The sequence below is a fragment of the Suricata suricatta genome, chromosome 7 (genome assembly GCF_006229205.1).
Source record: "Suricata suricatta isolate VVHF042 chromosome 7, meerkat_22Aug2017_6uvM2_HiC, whole genome shotgun sequence".
In the NCBI taxonomy this organism is placed as follows: domain Eukaryota; kingdom Metazoa; phylum Chordata; class Mammalia; order Carnivora; family Herpestidae; genus Suricata; species Suricata suricatta.
Genome location: NC_043706.1, coordinates 29,463,955 through 29,483,210, shown reverse-complemented (window position 1 = coordinate 29,483,210; position 19,256 = coordinate 29,463,955). Strand labels below are relative to the sequence as shown.

At 47.4% G+C, this 19,256-nt stretch overlaps 2 protein-coding genes and 1 long non-coding RNA gene across 11 annotated transcripts in view; 2 read left to right on the top strand and 1 right to left on the bottom strand.

Moving 5' to 3' along the window:
• LOC115296023 overlaps positions 1 to 13,722 on the top strand; it is an 18,684-nt gene extending 4,962 nt beyond the window's left edge. The window contains exons 4-8 of one of the 5 annotated variants that reach the window (XR_003910688.1): positions 3,076 to 3,198; positions 5,064 to 5,110; positions 8,048 to 8,158; positions 8,904 to 8,998; positions 13,570 to 13,722. This is a non-coding gene — a long non-coding RNA (uncharacterized LOC115296023). Of the gene's footprint in view, positions 1 to 3,075; positions 3,199 to 5,058; positions 5,481 to 8,047; positions 8,159 to 8,903; positions 8,999 to 13,569 lie in introns of those variants that run through there. The other 4 variants (XR_003910691.1, XR_003910690.1, XR_003910689.1 and 1 more) reach the window with 4 other exon arrangements.
• NFKBIL1 (NFKB inhibitor like 1) lies at positions 5,810 to 15,317 on the bottom strand. Of its 3 annotated transcripts, none has more exons than XM_029944409.1 (4): positions 15,213 to 15,317; positions 13,816 to 14,092; positions 6,798 to 7,019; positions 5,810 to 6,618 (listed from the first exon to the last, which is right to left on the bottom strand). In XM_029944409.1, exons 1-4 carry the CDS (start codon positions 15,219 to 15,221, stop codon positions 6,035 to 6,037), a joined length of 1,092 nt encoding a protein of 363 aa, XP_029800269.1. In that variant the 5' UTR covers positions 15,222 to 15,317; the 3' UTR covers positions 5,810 to 6,034. The 3 variants fall into 3 exon arrangements, with proteins under 3 accessions (XP_029800269.1, XP_029800270.1, XP_029800268.1); XM_029944410.1 differs by having other exon boundaries at positions 15,236 to 15,314; XM_029944408.1 differs by lacking the exon at positions 15,213 to 15,317 and adding an exon at positions 14,480 to 14,641.
• Positions 15,307 to 17,744, top strand: ATP6V1G2 (ATPase H+ transporting V1 subunit G2). 3 transcript variants are annotated; one of them, XM_029944416.1, is made up of 3 exons: positions 15,307 to 15,401; positions 15,968 to 16,068; positions 16,581 to 17,744. In XM_029944416.1, the coding sequence occupies exons 1-3, from the start codon at positions 15,329 to 15,331 to the stop codon at positions 16,752 to 16,754; spliced, it is 348 nt and encodes a 115-aa protein (XP_029800276.1). In that variant the 5' UTR covers positions 15,307 to 15,328; the 3' UTR covers positions 16,755 to 17,744. The 3 variants fall into 3 exon arrangements, with proteins under 3 accessions (XP_029800276.1, XP_029800277.1, XP_029800275.1); XM_029944417.1 differs by lacking the exon at positions 15,307 to 15,401 and adding an exon at positions 15,424 to 15,535; XM_029944415.1 differs by lacking the exon at positions 15,307 to 15,401 and adding an exon at positions 15,542 to 15,703.
• Positions 17,745 to 19,256: the final 1,512 nt, after the last annotated feature.

The following is a 19,256-nucleotide window of genomic DNA, read 5'->3' as shown; positions in this document are numbered from 1 at the left end:
GAGAGAGAGAGAGAGAGAGAGAATGAATATCAAGCAGTTTTCACACGAGACACAGTGCCCCTTTGTGGGGCTTATCGAGGGGCTTGATCCCACAGCTGTGAGATCATGATCTAAGCTGAAATCAAGAGTCTAACACTTAGCCGACTGAGCCACCCAGGCAGCCCTGGATTTATGTTTTTAAAAGATCCTGTGTCTAGACTGGATTGTAGGAGGAAAGAGTAAAAGCATGGACATGAATTAGGAGGCAATAGCAGTAATAGCAGGAGAGAAGATGGTGGCAGCCATGAAAATGGAGAGAGGTAGGTACATTTGGGGTATGTTTCATGGGTAGAATTGCCAAGACTAGATGATAGGTGGGATGGCAGGGGAGTGAGGGTGGAAGATGGAGAGACGGAAGTGGATTCTGATGAGATGAGAGAACCAAAAGTTCAATTCTGAATAGGTTAAGTCTAAATCTGTGGGGCAGACATCCAAGTGGAGCTATCACTTGGCAGTGACATAGGAGTCTGGGTTTCAGAGGCAAGGTCAGAACTAGAGAGACAACACTGGGAGTCATCAGCATGAAGATGGCATTTAACCCCATGGAACTGGAAGAGATACCTTGTTTTGTGCATCCCCCTAAGATCCCCTTTAAGGTATTTATGCTTTTTCCTCTCATAATAAATGTTTTGTACCTTCTATTTTAAATTCCAGAAGCAGGAACCTACCTCTGTTTCAGAAGCAAACCCCTCCAGACCTTATTGTCTTCTGGACTCTCACTAGGATCTAACCTCCCTGGATTAGATTCCTTGCCCCACGAGGACACTTCTACCAGTCAATTTCACAGCATTCTATGGAACTCCTCATATATTCAAATTCTCTGTTTCATTTGGAAAGAGTCTTCCTCTGGCAGTATTTACCCTAATGATGCTCCTTCTCTTTTTGGTGAAGGTTGCTCTTTCTTCTGCCCAATTGCTAGGGGCAGGGGGCAGAGGAGAGACCATGGTTCTGCTCCAGCCATAACCTCCTTTTCTTCTCTTGAAGCCCACGCCTTTCACATTTGCCATGCTCTTCCCATCTGCACAGAAGAGTCTTCTCCAGCAACGTCTTTACCACACTCTTAACATCTTTATATCTAGCTCAGTTTTTCTTCATATCTCATCCCCACCAACAACTTTGGGGACTTCAAAACCACACAAATGAATCTCATGCTCTGTCCTGTCAGTGCTTCAACTTTCTCAGTGACACTGCTTTCCGGCCTCTTTCCCTGCTCCCCTTTTAGGCATCCCCGAATCAGGCTGTATCTCCAACCTCTGCCTCACTTGGAAGGGCTACATCTTCGAGATCGTGAACTCTGAATTCTCCCTCTCATCACAACCACTCTCTTTTCACCCCCACTTCCCTCCCATCAAATTAGTTCTCCATTCTCACCAAGACTTCTAGTCCCTCTTCTTTCCTTGTTTTCCTTGTCCATTTGGTTTAACTTGCGCTGCATGGTCAAAAACTTCAACTACTTTCACCATACTTAAGAATCACTTGGTGTTCTACCAAGATGACCTTGAAACACTTGATTTGGGTAAACTCAGTGATCTCATTCTTGGGGGCTTCTGCTGGGCTGCCAAACACCTTAGGAGGGAGTCATGTCTCTAAAAGGGGCCATCTGCTGATTCTGGCCATGTAACTTCAGAAAGCCCTTGGTATTTCTTAATCTTTTCTTGATTCCCTGTTATATCCCTGCAGGCGATCTTTTAAAATCCGTTCCTCTTATGCCTCAACTTTCTCTATTTACTTTCAGTTGGTGGTACTGTTGTCTATTTTATTGTGCTTAAGGTCCTCCAAGCTGGATCTCTTCACATCCTTCTTTTTCCTTCACTTTATTTACATTTCATCTTTCTTTTCTTCTCAGAGAAAGACTCTCCTGTCCAAGGCTGATCCTTTGTACTGTGTATGCCACTTCTTCTGGCTTTATTCTTTTCCCACTTACATTTTTAGTATGTTTCTCTCTTCATGCACCTTACTTGCATTTTACAAACATGTTTAATTTTTGTAATTTCTTGTAAATGAAAAATCCTTCCTGGGACTCTGTTTTTCCCTCAAATATCCATTCCATCTCTCACTTTCTTTTTCTGTGTGATGTCTCCAAAGACTGGCCCCTTTGACTACCCACTTTTTTTGGGAACTGGTAAAATTTTCCTTATCTGTAAAATTTGTGGGTTGAACCAGAGATGATTCTTAGTTATAGTCCACATTCACCATTCTATGACTTTGTACCTACCACCCTCCCTCTCCTCACCTCCCACTCATTCCTCAACCTATGTGATTTCTGCCCCTTTGGTAAGTGGAAACTATTTTCTCAAAATTTGTAATTGTCTAGTTCCTGAACCCAGAGTATCTTTTTAACCTTCCTCTACTAGACTCTTTGAAGGATTAGCTGCGGCTGCCCTGTCTCTGCTTGGCACACCCCTCCCTTGCCCTACTTGTCTTTCTCCACCTCCCTTCTATATTGATTCCTCTTGCTTCGGCTATCGTCAGGGGCTCTTCTGGTTACCCTCTCTTGGAGATCCTGTCCACTCAGAGGCTCAGTCTCCACTGAGAAGGGAATGATGCTCAAGTCTACTATCCCTGCAGCTCAAACTTTTTTCTTGAGCTCTGGACCTGCTTACCGGAAGTCTCCACCTGAGTGTTATGTCAGCAGGCCTTCTTTAAGCACTTTATTACTCTAAGCATTACTTATCTGTAGTTGTTACTTATATATAATTTATATCCTTAGACTGCAAGTTCAATGAGGGCAGTGAATTTATTTCATTTAAACCCTTTGTTTTGCAGAGTACCCTGCTCCTATCAGGCACTTAATAAAATTTTACTGATTAGGGGCACGTAGTGGCTCTGTCAGTTAAGCGTCGGAATCTTTATTTTGGCTCAGGTCATGATCTCACTGTCATAAGCTCAAGCCCTGTGTTGGGCTCTGTGCTAGGTGTGGAGTATGCTTAGGATTCTCTCTCTCTCTCTCTCTCTCTCTCTCTCTCTCTCCCTCTCTCTTAAAAAAGAAATTATTGATTCAATGTTTGACACTGAATTCCTTACCTTTCCCCTCAGCCAGGTTCTCCTTCTAGGCGGAAGGCATCATCTTTCTAATCCCCAAGGCTCAAAACTCAAGAGTCACCTAAGATTCCTCTTCTCTCAGTGCCACCATCCCCGGAGTTGTCCTGTGCTAATGACGTATCCTTTCAAAGTTTATAAGATCCGTTCCCTCCTTTAATGCCATTTGGAGTTACTGGGGCCTAAGTGAAAGACACAAGTTTCAGAATAATAAGATGAGCTTCATGCTAATTGCACTACTTTTTTGCAAGTTCAGTACATTTATAAGCCGTTGGTTTCTTCTTTATAATGGAGACCACCACCCAGCAGAATTACTCCTGTTAGGAACGTGGCAGGTGTTCACAGAGTGATAGCTGTTTTCTTCTTTACTCCTGTTCGTAACTGCCGCCGCACTCTCCTGCGCAGCTGTCACTATGGCCCACAGGATGAAGTCCCAAATCCTTCACCTTGGCATTCTGCGGTCCTTTCTTCAACATGTGCTCACTCACACCTGTGCTTCGTCTACCTCGGGGCATATATCTTTTTCCTCAATATGCTCTTTTTTTGACTCCTGGCCTTGGCTGAAGGCTTGGCACTTATCTACAGAGCCTTTCCATCCACCTCCACCCATAGAAATTGTACCCATTCATCAGCACCAGCTCAAATGCCCTCTCCCTGCTCAGAGTCCACCACCCCCATGCTTTCGGATGGAATGCACCTTCCCCTTTCTGTACCCACTGTGTCTTATGCTATAACATTTACTCAGCACCCTGCCTTGAATCACAACTAGGTGTGGGCCTGTCTCCCCTGTTGGACTGTATGTATTGAAGCAGTTTGGATTGCTTTTGGCTACTTGATGCTCAGCTGAACTACACTGAATAGAGTCCCTCCCAGACCCTTTTCCTCATGTAACCCAAACCTGCTCCAACCCCAATCCCCACCTGACGGTCTTTCATCTTGTTCCCTAATCCTGTTCTTCTAACTGAACCCCAATGCATCATCCTCACAGGGACTGATTCCTCGTTCCAGCTCTCGAGAGCAGACACACACTCTTGCACCTCCCCAGTGTTTCATGGGAGGCACTGAGTCATCCCTAGGGGATCCCTGGGACCCCCTCCCTGCCCCCACCACCGTGGACAGGATGCCTGCTGCCTGGCCCCAGGGGGTCAGAGGAAGCCAGGGCCTCTAAGGGCTCAGTATTTTTATCAACCTAGGAAACAAGAGACACAGAAGCGGAAACCCTGTGGTCAGAGAAAGTGAACAGCCCTCATCTCAGGGGAACCCCCAACAGGGCTGGGGGCCAGACACCAGGGAGGGATGTTGAAAAGGAGGTTTGGGGGGCCAGGTATCAGGGCTTATCTTGCTTTAGTTTTATGTGACTTTCAGAGAGGGGAAATGACTTGAAAACCAGAGAAAAATCTCCTGGATTGAAGAGCAAGTTTGGACACCAGAAGTTTCTATCGCTTACCTTTCAACCCCCAGCTCCGGGATCCTAACCCCAACTCCCCCGACTCCAACCCTGGGCTCTTTGCATGCCACTTCCGAAACCTCCGGCCTGTGAGAGGGACCGGACGCCTGGGTTGCTCACAGCTCGCAGGCTCTTCTCTGAATCACAGCAGCTTCCTCTCACAGGACCTTTCTCACCAGCCCTTCCTCCTCCTGCCCCCTGAATAGCTGCCTGGTCCCTGTGAGGCCCTGGGTCTCTGAGCTGTCTTCTCCCAGGGTCTTGTGCCCAGCCTGTGTGCCCCTGCTTCCACGGGCTTCCCCTCCATCCCTGGGACTCTCCCGAGTACACCAGGCCTCCAGATCTGAAAAATAAGGTTTCTGACTTGTGAGATTCTCTGAGGTAGATCTGAGCAGACTGCACAGGCCAACGCACGCCTGTACCGTCCCTTCCTTTCATGGGGTTCCCTGTTGTGTCCTGGGAGATGGCACTGGGGTTTGGTGCTGTCAACAGCTGCTTCTCCCTCCATCACTCAGGACTTTTTCCTCAATGTCAAGAAAAGATACCTATCTGAAGGCCAAGCCCGGATCGCCCAGAGATGAAGCCCAGGTCTGGGATGGGGGCAGAAGCTGGGTAGAGAGGACTGGGGCCCTGGAGGAAGAGAGATGGATGGACTGAGGAGCTGGAGGGGAGATGGCCTTGGGTGTGGATCCCTGGTTGCCCAAGAGTAGACAACCCAGGTTACATAATTTGGCTCTTTCCACCTCCTTCCCCTGCTCCTAATTTTAGCAACCGAAATTCCACTCCCCCACATGGCTCTTCCTCTGTCCACTCCACTTCTATCCCATCCTCCCACAACCTCCTCATGGCCCCCAGCTCTAGCTGCCCCCAACTCAGACCGTTCAGTGACTCAGCAAAGGGAAAGCCCTGTGCTGGGGGAAGGGGGTGCTAAGTGGGGGAGGAGGATGTGGTTCTGGCCGGGGAACTGGGGAGAGGAGGGAAACTGTTTTGTTCCCTTTTTTGCCTCTGTTCACATCTGTTTCTCCAGTCACTGCCTGTAGAATGGAGGAGCCCAGCGCAGTGAGGGGAGTCAGCCTGGTGGGCAACGTGGGTCTTTTCAGGGCTGCCTATGCATTGGGGGGGTGAGGGGCAAGCCGGGCCTTCCTGCCTCCCGTGGGGCCACGGCTGTGTGTGCGTGCGTGCTGCAGGTATGTAGGAGCTGCGGGTTTTGGCAGGCGGGGAGGGAAAGGAGATGTCATGTATGATGAAAACCACAGCAATGGAAAAAGGCAGAGGAGACACCGGGAGTGAGATGTGGAACCAGGTCTTATTAGGAGATGGAGGAGTCAAGGAGCAGTGGTGGTGGCCCATATCCTTCCCACCCCCAACTCGTTACAAGTTTCGCTGCCACCCCGTATCCTTCTCAACGGCGCGGCATCAGCCTCTTCCTCGTCATCCCCAGCCCTGACCTGCCCCTCACTACTGCCCTGCCCCTAAGGCTGCACTCCCTGCAGTTTCTCACTCTCCCTGGGGTCACTTGAGGGCCTCCGCATGGCGATTCAGGGCTTGAGAAAGGGCCGTCACAGCTCCCATCACTCGGCCCAGCTCCCAGGTCTCAATCTGGCTTCGGAATCGCTGCAGGAAGCGGTCAGGGTGCCAGCGGACCTGCTGGACCCTCAAGTACCTCCTCAGAGCCCCCTGCTCCTCCAAGGGGGGCCCTCTGGCCACCAGAGCTGCAGCCATGGCCTCTGGGTCCCCTCCCCCAGGGCAGGGCCAGGGCACATCGCCAAAGCGCCAGAGGCTGCCCCTCCCTGCTCCTCTTGGGTGCTCTGCCCTGGGCCCAGCCCTGGCGGGCTCTGGCCCTGGGTCCCCACGAGCCTCCTGTGCCCTCCTGGCTCGGCTGTCACGCAGTTCTTCCTCCTTGGCCTGGGCTCGCTCTCGGAAGAGTCGCTGCTCTTCCTCCTGCTGTCGCCAGTTGTGACCAGAGCCCTCAGCCCGTGGTGTTCGGCGGGCTCCCTCTGCCTCGTGCTGCTGCTGCTTCTGGGCATGTTCCCGGGCCAGGCGGTCGGACCAGGCTGAGAAGGACTCGGGCTCCTGGGTCTCATGGGAAGCATCATCTGTTCGGGAGGGCAGGATGGGTGTGGCCGGGGAGATGCCGTGAGAAGGTGACAGGCAAGAGGGGCAGGGAGGTATAGAGGAAGGGGGCACAGGAAGCCAGCGGGAGCACACATATGGTAGGTACAGGAAAAGCAGTCAAAGGGAAGAAAGGCATCTATGGATGGGAATGGATTCCTACCTTCAAACCTCCCAATGACCTCTTGCCACTCATCCTCTAGTTCTCCCTGCAGCTTCTGCCTCCATTCCTGCTCCTTAGAAGCCTCATCTTCTTCCTCCTCTTCGGCAGAATCCCAGGGGGGTCCCCAGCCCAGAATTTGCCCAGGGGTCTCCCCATCCTTATTCTTTATTCCCATAGCAGAGGGGCAGCGACTCAGCAGTGGCAGGAAGAAGTCCGTGTAGGCTGTTGGTGGGAGAGCAGTGGGCAGAAATTAGCCGGGACTCCCACTCCTTGGCAGGGCTGCCATCTTGAATCCTGCCGGTCACTCACTCCCTTGGTCTTAGAGCAGTGGAAAGGGTTGCCCACATGGAAGTCTCCTGGGTATTAGGAAATCACGGTCACTGACAAATATTTATTGGTAGTTTATCACATGTGTGCTAAGTGTGTAGTTTACAATATTCTGACTTGTGTTCTCATAAACTGTTTCAGTGTCCTGGGAGTTCTGCTATGTTAAATGACATTTTCTAGCTTGCCTCTAGCCACCTTGGGCAATGTCAAAAACCTCTAACTATGTATTTCATTTTTAGTTTGAAAATATTGTCACTTTGTAACTCTTACTGTGTTTCTCATCCAAAACTGTAATTCAGACTGGCAAAATACCTGAATATGTTACTCTGTCCCATTATAGATACCCAAATAAATAATAGGTAATAAATATACGTAATAAATAATAGGCTTTGTACATGGCTCTTTAAGTATTTACCCATTTTGAGAGAGACAGAGAGAGTGTGAATGGGGAAGAGGTAGAGAGAGAGGGAGAAAGAGAGAATCCCAAGCAGGCTCCACGCTGTCAGCACAGAGCCGGATGTGGGGCTTGATCTTATGAAACCATGAGATCATGACCTGAGCAGAAACCAAGAGAAGGATGCTTAACCGACTTGAGGCACCCAGGTGCCCCTTACATTGCTTTTCAATTAACTGAGTAAAATAAATGTTTTCAGGGGAATTTCTCTCAGCCAACCTCATATGGGGCATACTGGAAGGGGGAGTGGGAAGTAGAGGGTCCAGACCAGCAACAAGCTTGAGCCACAGAAATGGTCCCAGGAGCAGAGCAAGCTCCTTCCAAATGACTAGTTGACCTAGGACAGGGGGAAAAAGGCTGAGATAGAGCGTCCCACCCAGGGGCTGGCTGACAGGAGGCTGGGGGTAAACGAGAGGGACTGACATTCCTGAACTCCCCTCTTCCTGGGTCCTCACTGCATCCACTCTAGCGTCAGCAGAAGGCCACGCTGCTCACTTCACTACCAACCCAGCACTCTCCCTCTGGTCAAGCCCACCCACCATGGCCACCAAGTACCTCTTCACTCCTGGGACAGAGGAAGGTGAGTGAAGTACCTTCTGTTCCTGTGGACCTACTTTCTTTCCCTAGGGTAGGAGGAAATGGGCTGGCAGTTCTTAAATTTTTATTTTGTGGTGCTGGAAAGTACTGGCCACCTGGCAGAAGGATGGGACAAGGGAAGGGTTGCCCTGTCACTGCCAGGAAGGCAGGAAGATGGAATGGGCCAACCTTGGCTAGCCAAGGCCCATCATCCTCCACCTATCACCTCTTGGTGCAGCTCTGAGTGTCACCAGCCCAAACCACAACAGGATGAGGGGAGGGGCACTTATTACTGACGTGACTGGTCACAAGCCCTCCCAACTTGTCCAACCCAGCAAATACCTGGTCCTATCTTTCAACTGTTTATTCCCCACCATGGTTCACAGCAGGTAGGAGGGTGGGTGGGTGCTCAGACTTGCATGGGAGGTTTTAATTCATAGGTTTTAAGGAGTAAGGCCTCCAACTATAACACAGGGCAAGTAAAATATGGTACAGCATATTAAATAGCCACTAAAAATGATGCCTATGTGAGGAAAAACCTGCCTATAAAACCATACATAGGATGCAGTCACAACCATGTGAAAAAAGAGGCCAAATCCTATGGTTAAAAAAATAACTAGAAGTAAATGTGTAAAATTTCTAGTCTCTGTGTGGTAGGTTATGGATGACTGTGCTCGAATCTAACTTGATAAATATTTTAATGTAAATGGGATACAACTAATGTGAAAAAATATTTTTCTTTTTAAAAGATGAAGAATAAATCTAATCACCGTTAACAGTCTGCTGTGGTCCCTTCTAGTCCTGTCTTGCTGTGTATAAATACACGGGACGACTTTTTTCAGAGGTATATAACCACGCTACTTCTATTGTCTGACAACGTGCTTTCTTCACTTAATGTCTCGTTTGTATTTTTCCACAAGAGTATACACAGCCTACCTCATTCCTTTTTATGACTGTGTAGTGTTCCACTGTGTGTATGAAACAAGCATCTCCCACCTCCAGTCAACAGACTTTGTTTCCAAAAACGTTCAGCCTCCTACATATGTCTCTGTGGACAAGGAGTGGGGTAGATTCTCGGAAGTGGAATTTCTGAGTCAAAGAACGAGTGCGATGTTACTGAATTGCTCTCAAATTTGTGCCAACATACATCCCTACACAGAATATGGGTGCTTGTTTTGTCCTTTACCAGAGTGGAGTATCACCAACCCACCCTTTTAATTTGGCTCATCTGATAGATGAAAAAAAGATTAATTTTTTTCTACTTTAAATATGTTTTGGCCCACTCTTACTTTCTTTCTCTTTTTTTCTTTCCTTGTGTCTTTCTTTTCTTTTTTTTTTTTTTAAGATTTTATTTTAAGTAATCTCTATACCCAACATTGGCTTGGACTCATGACCCTGAGATCAAGAGTCAGAATCTCTACCAACTGAGCTAGTCAGATGTCCCTGGCTCTCTATCTCTTTTGTGAATGATTTGTTCATATTTTTTGTCTACTTTTCCCCTGGAAATTATACATGTAGACATGAGAGCTCTTTATATATTATAGATATCAACCCCTTGTGCCAAGTATTTGTAAATATTTTCTCCCATCCTTAAAAAGTTTTTATGTAGTTAAATCTGTATCAATCTTTTCTTTCATTGCTCTTGGCTTTATCTCATCCTTAGAAAGGCTTTCTCCACTCTTAAGATTATAAAAATATTCTGCAGTGTTTTTTCCTACTAATTTTTATTTTTAGAAATCTAAAAAAATTAAAAAGTATAGTACAATAAGCATTCCCATTCCTCCCACAGGTATGTTACTGTTCTGTCATTTTTGCATCATTATTTTGTATTAAAGAAATAACATATCATAGCTAAAGCCAAAGCTTTCTCTAATATTGCCTTCTAAATATTATTCCCCACCTGCCCCTCACCGCCAGAGGAAACGCCTCCAATGAATTTGGTACATATCCTTCCTGTTGTATTTAGATATTTAAGCTGCTATTATTATTTACTTATGCATGCATGTATGTATGTGTGTATTTATGTATGTACGTGTGTATGCATGTAGGTATGTATTTATGTATGTATTTATCTTAGAGAGAGAAAGCGTGGACAAGCAGGGGAAAGAGGCTGGGGGAGAAGAGAATAAGCAGGCTCCATGCTTATTGTGGAGCCTGACATGGGTTTCGATCCCACAACCCTTGGATCATGACCTGAGCTAAAATCAAGAGGTAGATGCTCAACTGCTTGAGCCACTCAGGTGCCCCTATTATTTATATTTATGTATTTATTTATTAAATGTTTATTTTTGAGAGAGAAAGCACAAGTGGGGGAGGGACACACAGAGAGGGGGACAGAATCCGAAGCAGGTTCTGCGCTGCCAGTGTAAAGCCTGACGTGGGGCTGGAACGTGAGATCATGACATGAGTTGAAGTCAACGATCAACCATCTGAGCCACTGAGGTGCCCCTCCTGTAATTTACTTTTGAGTCAGGTGTGAGGCAGGAGTCCTTTCCCTAGATGAACCAAATGTTCCAAAATTGTTCACTAAATAGTTCACCGCCCTCCGGTGATTTGAAATGCCACTTTTATCATCAATTTAGCAGTACAAATCAACTTCCCAGTGTCCTTTAATTAATATGCTGTGCTTTAATATTGAGAAAAATCTCTATAAAAATTGTTTTGAAGTAAAAACTCATTCCATATCTTACTGATGGCAGCACTGTTCTTCCCTTCCCCATAAAGAGACATGATTTCTATTTTAAAGGCACGTTCACACTAACTGGTTCAACATGCTTTTTAAAAACACCAATATTGGAAGTTTATACTGAGTGATGATTGATGGAGGCACAGAGGAAGAAAAGGTAAAAGTGGGTATGGTGGGGACATCTGGGTGGCTCAGTCAGTTAAAGTGGCTGACTCTTGATTTCGGCTCAGGTCAGGACCTCAGAGTCTGTGATACTGACCCCATATCGGGCTCTGTGCTGACGGTGTGGAGCCTGCTTGGGGTTCTCTCTCTTCCCCTCTCTCTGCACCTCCCCCACTTGTTCTGTCTCAAAATAAACAGACATTAAAAAAATTACAAAAACAAAAAGCGGGCAGGGTGGTCAGAGAGGGCTCCAAGGAGAAGGTGGGGCTTATGTTGGGCTGGAAAAGGAGGATAACTTAGCCAAGTGGAAATTAGGTGGATGGAAAGGCAAGTAAGAGATAGGCAATCTTGTGAAAACATGCCTGGGGTCACTGAAGACAGAGCTACGGAGCTGGAGTTGCAGGTTTGTGGTTGTGCCATGGTAGGTAAGGCTGAAAGGCAAATGGAACATTAGCTCAGCTATCTGCAAAACGGGGCCACCGCTTACTCCTACTGTGCAGGTCAAAGTGAGGAATGGGTGGTAGATGTCTGGTACTGTGCTGGCACGGAGAAGTACAGTAAGTGTTACATTAAGAAAAAAGTATGAGGCAGGCTTTGGACTTGATCATTTTTGCAAAGACCGTTTCTTAGTGTTCACTAATTCCTGTTGTACACAGAGAATGGTTATTGTCTGACTATGGCGTATTTATACGGGGGTCTTTGGCAGCTAAGACCACTTCCTCATAAGGTGATGGGTCCCAAAAAGAAGTTACTGAAAGCCATTCACTGGCTTCTCTTTGGTTGTGACTGTACAGCCCAGACAATCCAGCATGAACTGCTCATCCCTCACCCAATGTGGGAATGGGGGAAACCCTCCCACCTCAGGGGATCCTGGGTCATTTCACCTGTTCAAAGAAAATATTTGCATTTTAAGGAAGAATGGTCTCTAGAGCAGCTTGAAGCTGAGTAAGGTGGGCGGTTTTACCAAAGAGCCAGAAGGCCACCTGGTGGCAGGACTGTCAGGGGAACAGGAGGAAGTAAGGCCTGCGAGGACCCCACGGCCTGGGAGTAACCTGAGTGCAGGTCCCCCTTACGAAGACAACAACCTATCAGTTACCAGATTTCAGTAAGCTCCTGAATCTCCTGGGCCCTGCTTTCCTCATCTGTAATGAGATAACAGTGTCAATCTCATATGCTTCTTAGCATATCAATACGATGAGGGAAGACCCTGCCATACGACAAGAGAGTTTTATTATTCAAAAAGCCATAATAGGATAATATGAGAATAAAAGTAACAAGACTTCTCATCTAGTGAGTGCCCCATTTACTTGTCACAACTTTAATTTTAGAGAAGTTAAAAAAAAAAGACAAATTAGGGTCACGAAAGTTAAGTTGCACGTCACTGTTACACGGCCGGTAAGTGGTAGAGGCTGAACTTGGAGGAGGTCTGGGATCTCTTCTCTCTTGCAGTGTATAATGTGAGCTGTCAAATTAGATGCCGGCATTTCTCAAACCTTCTCTTTGAAATTTTACCAGACGAGGAGAAGGGGAGAAGTTTTTGGAGTGAGAGAGGTTTATTTTGGGGAGCTGCAAGATGGCAACAGCAGCCATCAAACGGAGTTACGGTTGTTCATCCCAACCCCAATTTTCCTCTAATGTTCTCACTCTAGAAAGAGAACCTCTAGAGGGTTTTATTTTCCTAAGGGCTATTATGTCTACAGAAGAGCCTCCACTGTCAATAGGTCCTCCCCTGACACCCTCAGTGTCAAAGGTTTCTCAGAACTCAGATGTTTTTGGGATTTGGCAGGGCTAATCTGAAAGTACACACATTGTATCTTAGGTAGCCGACGAAGGCCGGCCGGGGCAGCTCCAGTAACCAAACACGTGAATGTTTCTGCAGTGAAATGTATGAATATGGCATTGATAGGATAAAAATGAGTGACAGTCTCACTTTAGGTTATGTTTTGTCTCCAAACAAGTCTTGTTTGCTGACTGATAAAAAATGCTTGGCTCTTAGTGTTCTGAGTTGCAGAACTGAGGGTAAGGGACTACGGCTCTGCTGATAACAGGAACAAGGGCCAACATCTATGAATGTAATCTCAGGCCAGGTGCTCTAATTACATACAGTGTCAGTTCTTTCTCGCAACACATGTGACAGCATGGGTGCTTTGAACATGGGCCCTATTATTGTATAATTCTATAACGTATCACACAGGACAACACAGTCCTTAAGAGTACGGATGGTCTAGCTCAGCTGTCTGGGTTATAATCCCTGCTCTACCACTTTGTCGCTGGGTGACTCTGGCAAGTTACTAAACTTCTCCGTGCTGTTTTCTCATCTGAGAAATTGGGAATAATATTAATACTTATAATTTCATAGGGTTGTTGTGAGGACTAAACGAGTGGTTTTGTGAGAAGTGCTGGAATATAGCAAGAGTTATTATTCAATTTTGGACATGGACAAACTAAGCCTCAGGGAAGTTTAGGAAATTGCCCACGAATACTCAGCGGTTCAGTGTGGAGCTGGGATTTGAACCCAGGCAAGCTAACTGCAGAGCCTACCCTTTATCGTACTTTTTGTACCACAGGCAAACAACCAGTCAAGACACACAGTTGCTACTAATCTAGAAAGATGTGAAAATTGAAGTCGCTGTTTCAAGAATGCTGGGCTCTTCAGAGAATGAACCTAAACGCACAATGACTGCCACATGCCAATGTGGAGAGCTACCTTCCTCTGAATCACTAGCTTATTTTTCAGTTGTTGCCCTTCATCTCCTTCCTGTTTAGTTAGTCGCTCATGGCTCATGACCGTGTTCCCCACTAGGCAAACTCACCATCAGGGCCCTGGCGGGCAGCAGCGTGCAGCGCCGTGTCCCCGTGGCGGTCCTGGTGGGCAGGGTCAGCCCCAAGCCGAAGAAGTAGGCACAGAGCGGGGGCATCGTGCCGGGCACAGGCCCGGTGCAGTGGTGGGGGTTGCCCAGCGTCTACATCAAGGCCAGGGTGCCGCTGGAGAAGGGCCTGGGCCCGGACCAGCCGTCCTGCAGACAAGTAACGACGGAAGCGACGCTCTCGGCGTTGGCGGCGGGAAATGGAGGTCATGGAGGTCTTGGGCTGAGGAAGGAAAAAAAGGCAGCAGTCAGGGCCCCAGCCTTGCCTGGTCCCTCCCCCACCATCCCTGACATTCCATCTTGTTCCTCCCTTCGGTTCCCCTTCTTTCTACATCATCAGGAACAGATGAGGCCCATCCTAACCCTCATCCCTTAACCAGATGATAGGTTTGAAAACAATTTTGAAGGGAGCTTGGGTCACAGATACTTTTAATGTAAAATTTGAGAAAAGGATAAATAATTGCTTTTGAGGCTCACTAGCCCAGATAAGTTTTAATACGGGACTTTGAAAAAGACAAAGAATGATGAGGGACATTTTTATCAACAAAAATCTAAATTTAAAAGTCACAGATAATTTCAAATAATGATCTAGAAACTGAAAATAATGTACCCGGCAGACAGATGTGGAGGCTTCTCCCTCTGGGACCTGAGGGGAGGGGTTACTCATCAGACCTGCCTCCCCCTGCCCCCCTAAGTACCCCCAGAGCAGTAGGCCTGAGGCCTGTGTTTAAGACGCTCGGAAGGGAGGTGGGAAGGGCGGAAACACTGTAGGCTGGCGGAAATTGCGCAAGCCGAGACGCAGGTAAAGGGCGGAAACGCACTTGGAAGGCGCGTAACCGGATGTCGTCTCTCTCCGAGGGGACGGGGGGGGGGGGGGGGGGGTGTTCCCTCAGTCTGGCCTCCGGAGGGAAACTAGGGGAAGTTAAGGTAAAGGGTCCGCCCGCAACCGTAAGACTGGTCGGTAGACGAGAAAAAGGAGCCGAGCAAGGGAGGGTAAAAAAGGTGATTTAGAGACTTAGCCTGCCCTCACCCAACAGGGAGGAGAAGATATGGTTCAGAAATAGATGAGAAGAGAGAGAAAACATGAGAGATGAGAGGATTAAAATCATGGTGAAAATGGAAAACCAAAACTAAAAACACGGTGAGGCCAAGAACTGGACAAATCAAAAAAAGACGTGTGTGAGAGACATGAAAAAAAACCACAAGAGTAGGACAAGGCAAATGAAAATTTAGACTTGGGAAGGATACAGAAAAAGAGATGGAAAAGGGAGGGAGAGAGAAAAAAAGGGAGGAAGAGAAGTAGGACGAATTACGAGAAACCCAGCATACTCTTTTCCCAATACCTGACACATGTTGACTTCCTCACCCCATTTTCAACCCCTCTATGCCTCCTTTTTACTCCTCTCGGCCCCTGCCCCCGTTCCTAGACGGCCGACCAGGAAATCCTGCACCTGCTGCGATGGTAGTAAGCAGCTCCTGGCCTGGTCTCTGCTGCTCCCAGGTGGTCCTTCTGGGTACTGCCAGTGTGAGAGGTAGGAGAAGAGACCAGCCATCAATGGGAGGATCAGTTTGGGGGAGACACCTGGTGCTGCAGGCTTAGCGGAAAAGGGGAGCACTAAGACCCAGGGACAGTGGAGGATTGCCGCAAGGAGCTGGAGGAAGAGGAGTAGGTGGTGTGTGTGCATTGGGGGTTGGGGAGAGCCTTCTGGTACCTTGGTAGCATCCGAAACAGCATCAGCCATAACAACAGAAATGGCCAGTCAGTCTCAGGGTATCCAGCAGCTCCTGCAAGCTGAGAAGCGGGCGGCTGAGAAGGTGGCAGATGCCAGAAAGAGTGAGTTTCCTTTTCTTCTCAGGAGTCTGGAAAGAAAATTGGGGTGTGAGTGGACAGCAAACATTTGAGTCCCCGGGATGCTGCGGAGGGAGAAAGCTGATGCTGGGATGGCTGATTAGGAGGGTGATTAGAAGAGTGAGGGTTAGAATCTAGTACCTGGTTGGCTGAGAGAAGGCAGAAAAATGTTCTGGAGAGGAATGACCCCTGCTATCACATTTTGTGAGGGGGTCTACTCCCACCCCCTATCCATTCTTCTTCTTCCAGGGAAGGCCCGGCGTCTGAAGCAGGCAAAGGAGGAGGCACAGATGGAGGTGGAGCAGTACCGTCGAGAGCGAGAGCAGGAATTCCAGAGCAAGCAGCAGGCGGTGCGTTGAGGGAGAGTTGAGATGGGATCCTGGGGTGGAAGGTGGTGGGTGCATCTGATGAGGTGTGTATGGGATGACCCTAAAGGAAAATAAGGTGGTAAAGGGCTGAAGGGGACCCTTGGCAGGGACCATGTTATTGATCAAAATATGTGATATGTAAGAGATTCTGAGAGTTTTGAAAGACTTGTATGGCTTGTGGGGGGGGGGGGATTGCCACAGTCTGTGTGCAGTATGATATCATTTGGGGTGGAAGGCAAAGTTTTATGGCCATGTATGGTGAGGTTGTGGGGATTTTCCATTTGTTTTAGGATGAAGTTGCATGTCAAGTCTCAAAGGAAACGAAATTGTGTTGCTTTCTTTGGTGTCTGGATAGTTCCATGGGATGGGGTGGTTTTGGCAAGGGCTTTTCTTCCTACCCTTGCTCCAGGATCTTTCCTTCCACATACCTGGACCCTTCTTTCTGTGTTTCTGCTTTTGCTTTTCTCTCTTCTGCCCCTTTCCCAACCCCCCAGGCCATGGGCTCCCAGGGGAACCTGTCTGCTGAGGTGGAGCAGGCTACAAGACGCCAGGTGCAGGGCATGCAGAGCTCCCAGCAGAGAAACCGTGAACGCGTCCTGGCCCAACTTCTTGGCATGGTCTGTGACGTCAGGCCCCAGGTCCACCCCAACTACCGGATTGCTGCTTAGGATCCACCATAGGACCTAACTGTTCCCTTCCAGTTCCCTTCCTCAGAGAAATCCCCCAAACAAAATTACCGCCCACCAACTTCACTGCTTCTTTCCCACTTTCTCTCCTTTCCATTTCCTAGAAATTCTAGGGGCAAGATCCAATAATTCTGTGAAATTTGTAAGTATCGTGCTCAGATATGAATCTCCTTACTGTTCTTTAACCTTCACTGGAACCTTATAAACTCCCAAGTCACCCTCACTGAAACCCTCTGTGAAATTTGTAGCATGGAGAAGTAGGGATATGGAAAAAAAACACTTTGACTTCAGAGCCTGGAAGCCTTGGGTCCCTTTCCCAACCCTGCCACTTGCTGGCTGTGCACCCAGGACAGCTACCTAACCTGTAGTCCAGAGTCTTCCTTTGGAAGACTGGCATGATGATGATGGTGATAACAACAATAATCCCTCCCTCATGGGGCTGCTGCAATGATTAGGAATCACTCTGAAAGAGCCTTGCATGGTTTCTGGCATGTAGTATCTGTGATTCAATAAATGTCAACTCTATGATATTATTACCACCCACTGCCCACCTGTCAAAACCAAAACACAACTGTTTCCTCACATTTGTCAAAGGCTCTCTAATTTTTCTAATTTATTCTGTGAACCTAGTAATTTTTCTGAAGAATTGGTTCTCCCCACCTCTCTTTTCCCAGAGACTTTATGATCCCTGAAAAGGAAATAAGACCTTGTTTAACCTCTCTACTGTGGTTCCAGGAGGATGTTGCATTTCTTAGTCTTTCTTTTTGTCTCTAAATTGGTCTTTCTTTTTATTGGATTTCCCCCTTTCCTTTTCGGATCTCCCCAAAGACCCATCAGATGCTCACTGTTTCCTGAGATCCAGAGTGATGCTGTGTTCCCTTGTATGCATGGCCTTCCTTTCTACATCCTCAACACCCTTCCCTTTGTAACAATGAAAAAATGTCAATTAAAAAAAACCTATGAGCAAATCAATTGGTGTGTGGAAGCAACTTCCTTTTGCTTCATAATTTCTCACTTTCATTCACTCTCTTGTTCCTTATTTGTATATTCCTCAGAACCCAAAAGGGCTGTCCTTTGAAGCCTGTTGGAAAAAAAAAGCAACTAGTATATTATTGTTTCTCTAAAGTGAGGAACATATGTGGTTCCTCGTTGGGAACCCAACTATCGATGGCAACTACAGAGAAAAGCTGGGATATGAACAAATAAGCACTCTTTGCTCCTTATTTTGCTTTATTTTTCTTCATGGCACTTAATACTACTTGACATTTTTTATATGCTGTCTTCCCTGGAATGTGAACTCTGTGATGACAGGGCCGATCACTGAGCCCCAGATCCTAGGTTAGCACTTGGCACGGGGTAGGCAGTTGATAAATATTCTTGAATCAATTGATACTTAAAAGTCGGAAAAGCCGCCCTTTATGACACCATCCTTGGATCACTGTTGTTTCTCTTGGCCGCAGAAAACAATGCCTACTTCAATAAAGACTTGAACCAATGAGGTAATCCATAGTGTAATTATTAACCGGACTCTTTAAGTAGGGAGGCAGGATACAATAGAGACTAAGGGTGTTTAGACTAAACGACTAGCTTTCTTATTTTGGACCTGTTGCTTTGTTTGCTTGTTATAGAATGGGAATAATGGTACCTATTCCTTAGTGTTAAATGGTTAACTGTGGTAACAGGTAAAGAGCCGAACGTTTGTTGTCATTTTTGTTGACATCACATCTGACTTTGGTGGCATATCAAAGACTGGGTTATCAAATGTTTCATTAAGGAAAAAATCCAAGCTGAACAATGGGGCTACTGGAGACAGGGCTAAAGACATTCTGGTCGAATTAGCAATATTTATACAATGTTGTGTAACCCTCAAGCCCCACCATTTCTTTAAAACCTGAGACAGAATCTACTCAGTGGATTCAGAACACCTTCCAGACTCGAATTTCCTGCCCCAAAGCCTCAGGACCCTTGGGGCATCAACTACTTCGGCCGACGTTTGGGGGAAACACCGTCCGCCTTCACCGCATGGTAAAGGGTAGTTGGGAGGACCCCAGGGCGCGGCTAAGACTCCTTCCTTCCCCTCAGCTGGGGTTCAATGTTCCCTAGCTCCAACGCTGACGCACCCGGGTCACCTTGACTACCAGGCCTAGGACCCCGTGGGAACTCTCAGTCCCCGCCAACCCTTGTTCCTCGAGCGGTGAGCCCACGGAGGGGTGCCCGGAGAGAAGACCTGCTCGACAAGAACCTAAAGGAAGGGGTGAGGGATATAGAGTAGAGCAGGGCACGAGAAAAAATATAGCAGTAGGAGAGGATGCTGGTTTTCTTTATGCCCATTGTTACTTGCAGTAGCGGAAGAGTTAGAAGTGGCTTAAAAAAAAATTTCACACAGGCATTTTCTAAAGGCAACCCCGGGGCGCTCAGAACTACGGAATCAAGAAAGGGTCGTCTTCCGGTCTTCTGCGCCTGCGCGCTGGGAGGCGAGAAGGC

Bases quoted from the DNA above. Each gene is read 5' to 3' on its own strand.
- NFKBIL1 (XM_029944408.1), bottom strand. From the start codon at position 14,536: ATGAGTAACCCCTCCCCTCAGGTCCCAGAGGGAGAAGCCTCCACATCT. The intron at 7,020-13,815 runs GTGAGTTTGCCT...TCCCACCAACAG, and splicing joins TGCCCGCCAGGGCCCTGATG to CCTACACGGACTTCTTCCTG. The intron at 6,619-6,797 runs GTAGGAATCCAT...CCTCCCGAACAG, and splicing joins GGTCATTGGGAGGTTTGAAG to ATGATGCTTCCCATGAGACC.
- ATP6V1G2 (XM_029944415.1), top strand. From the start codon at position 15,622: ATGGCCAGTCAGTCTCAGGGTATCCAGCAGCTCCTGCAAGCTGAGAAG. The intron at 15,704-15,967 runs GTGAGTTTCCTT...TTCTTCTTCCAG, and splicing joins GGTGGCAGATGCCAGAAAGA to GGAAGGCCCGGCGTCTGAAG. The intron at 16,069-16,580 runs GTGCGTTGAGGG...CCAACCCCCCAG, and splicing joins TCCAGAGCAAGCAGCAGGCG to GCCATGGGCTCCCAGGGGAA.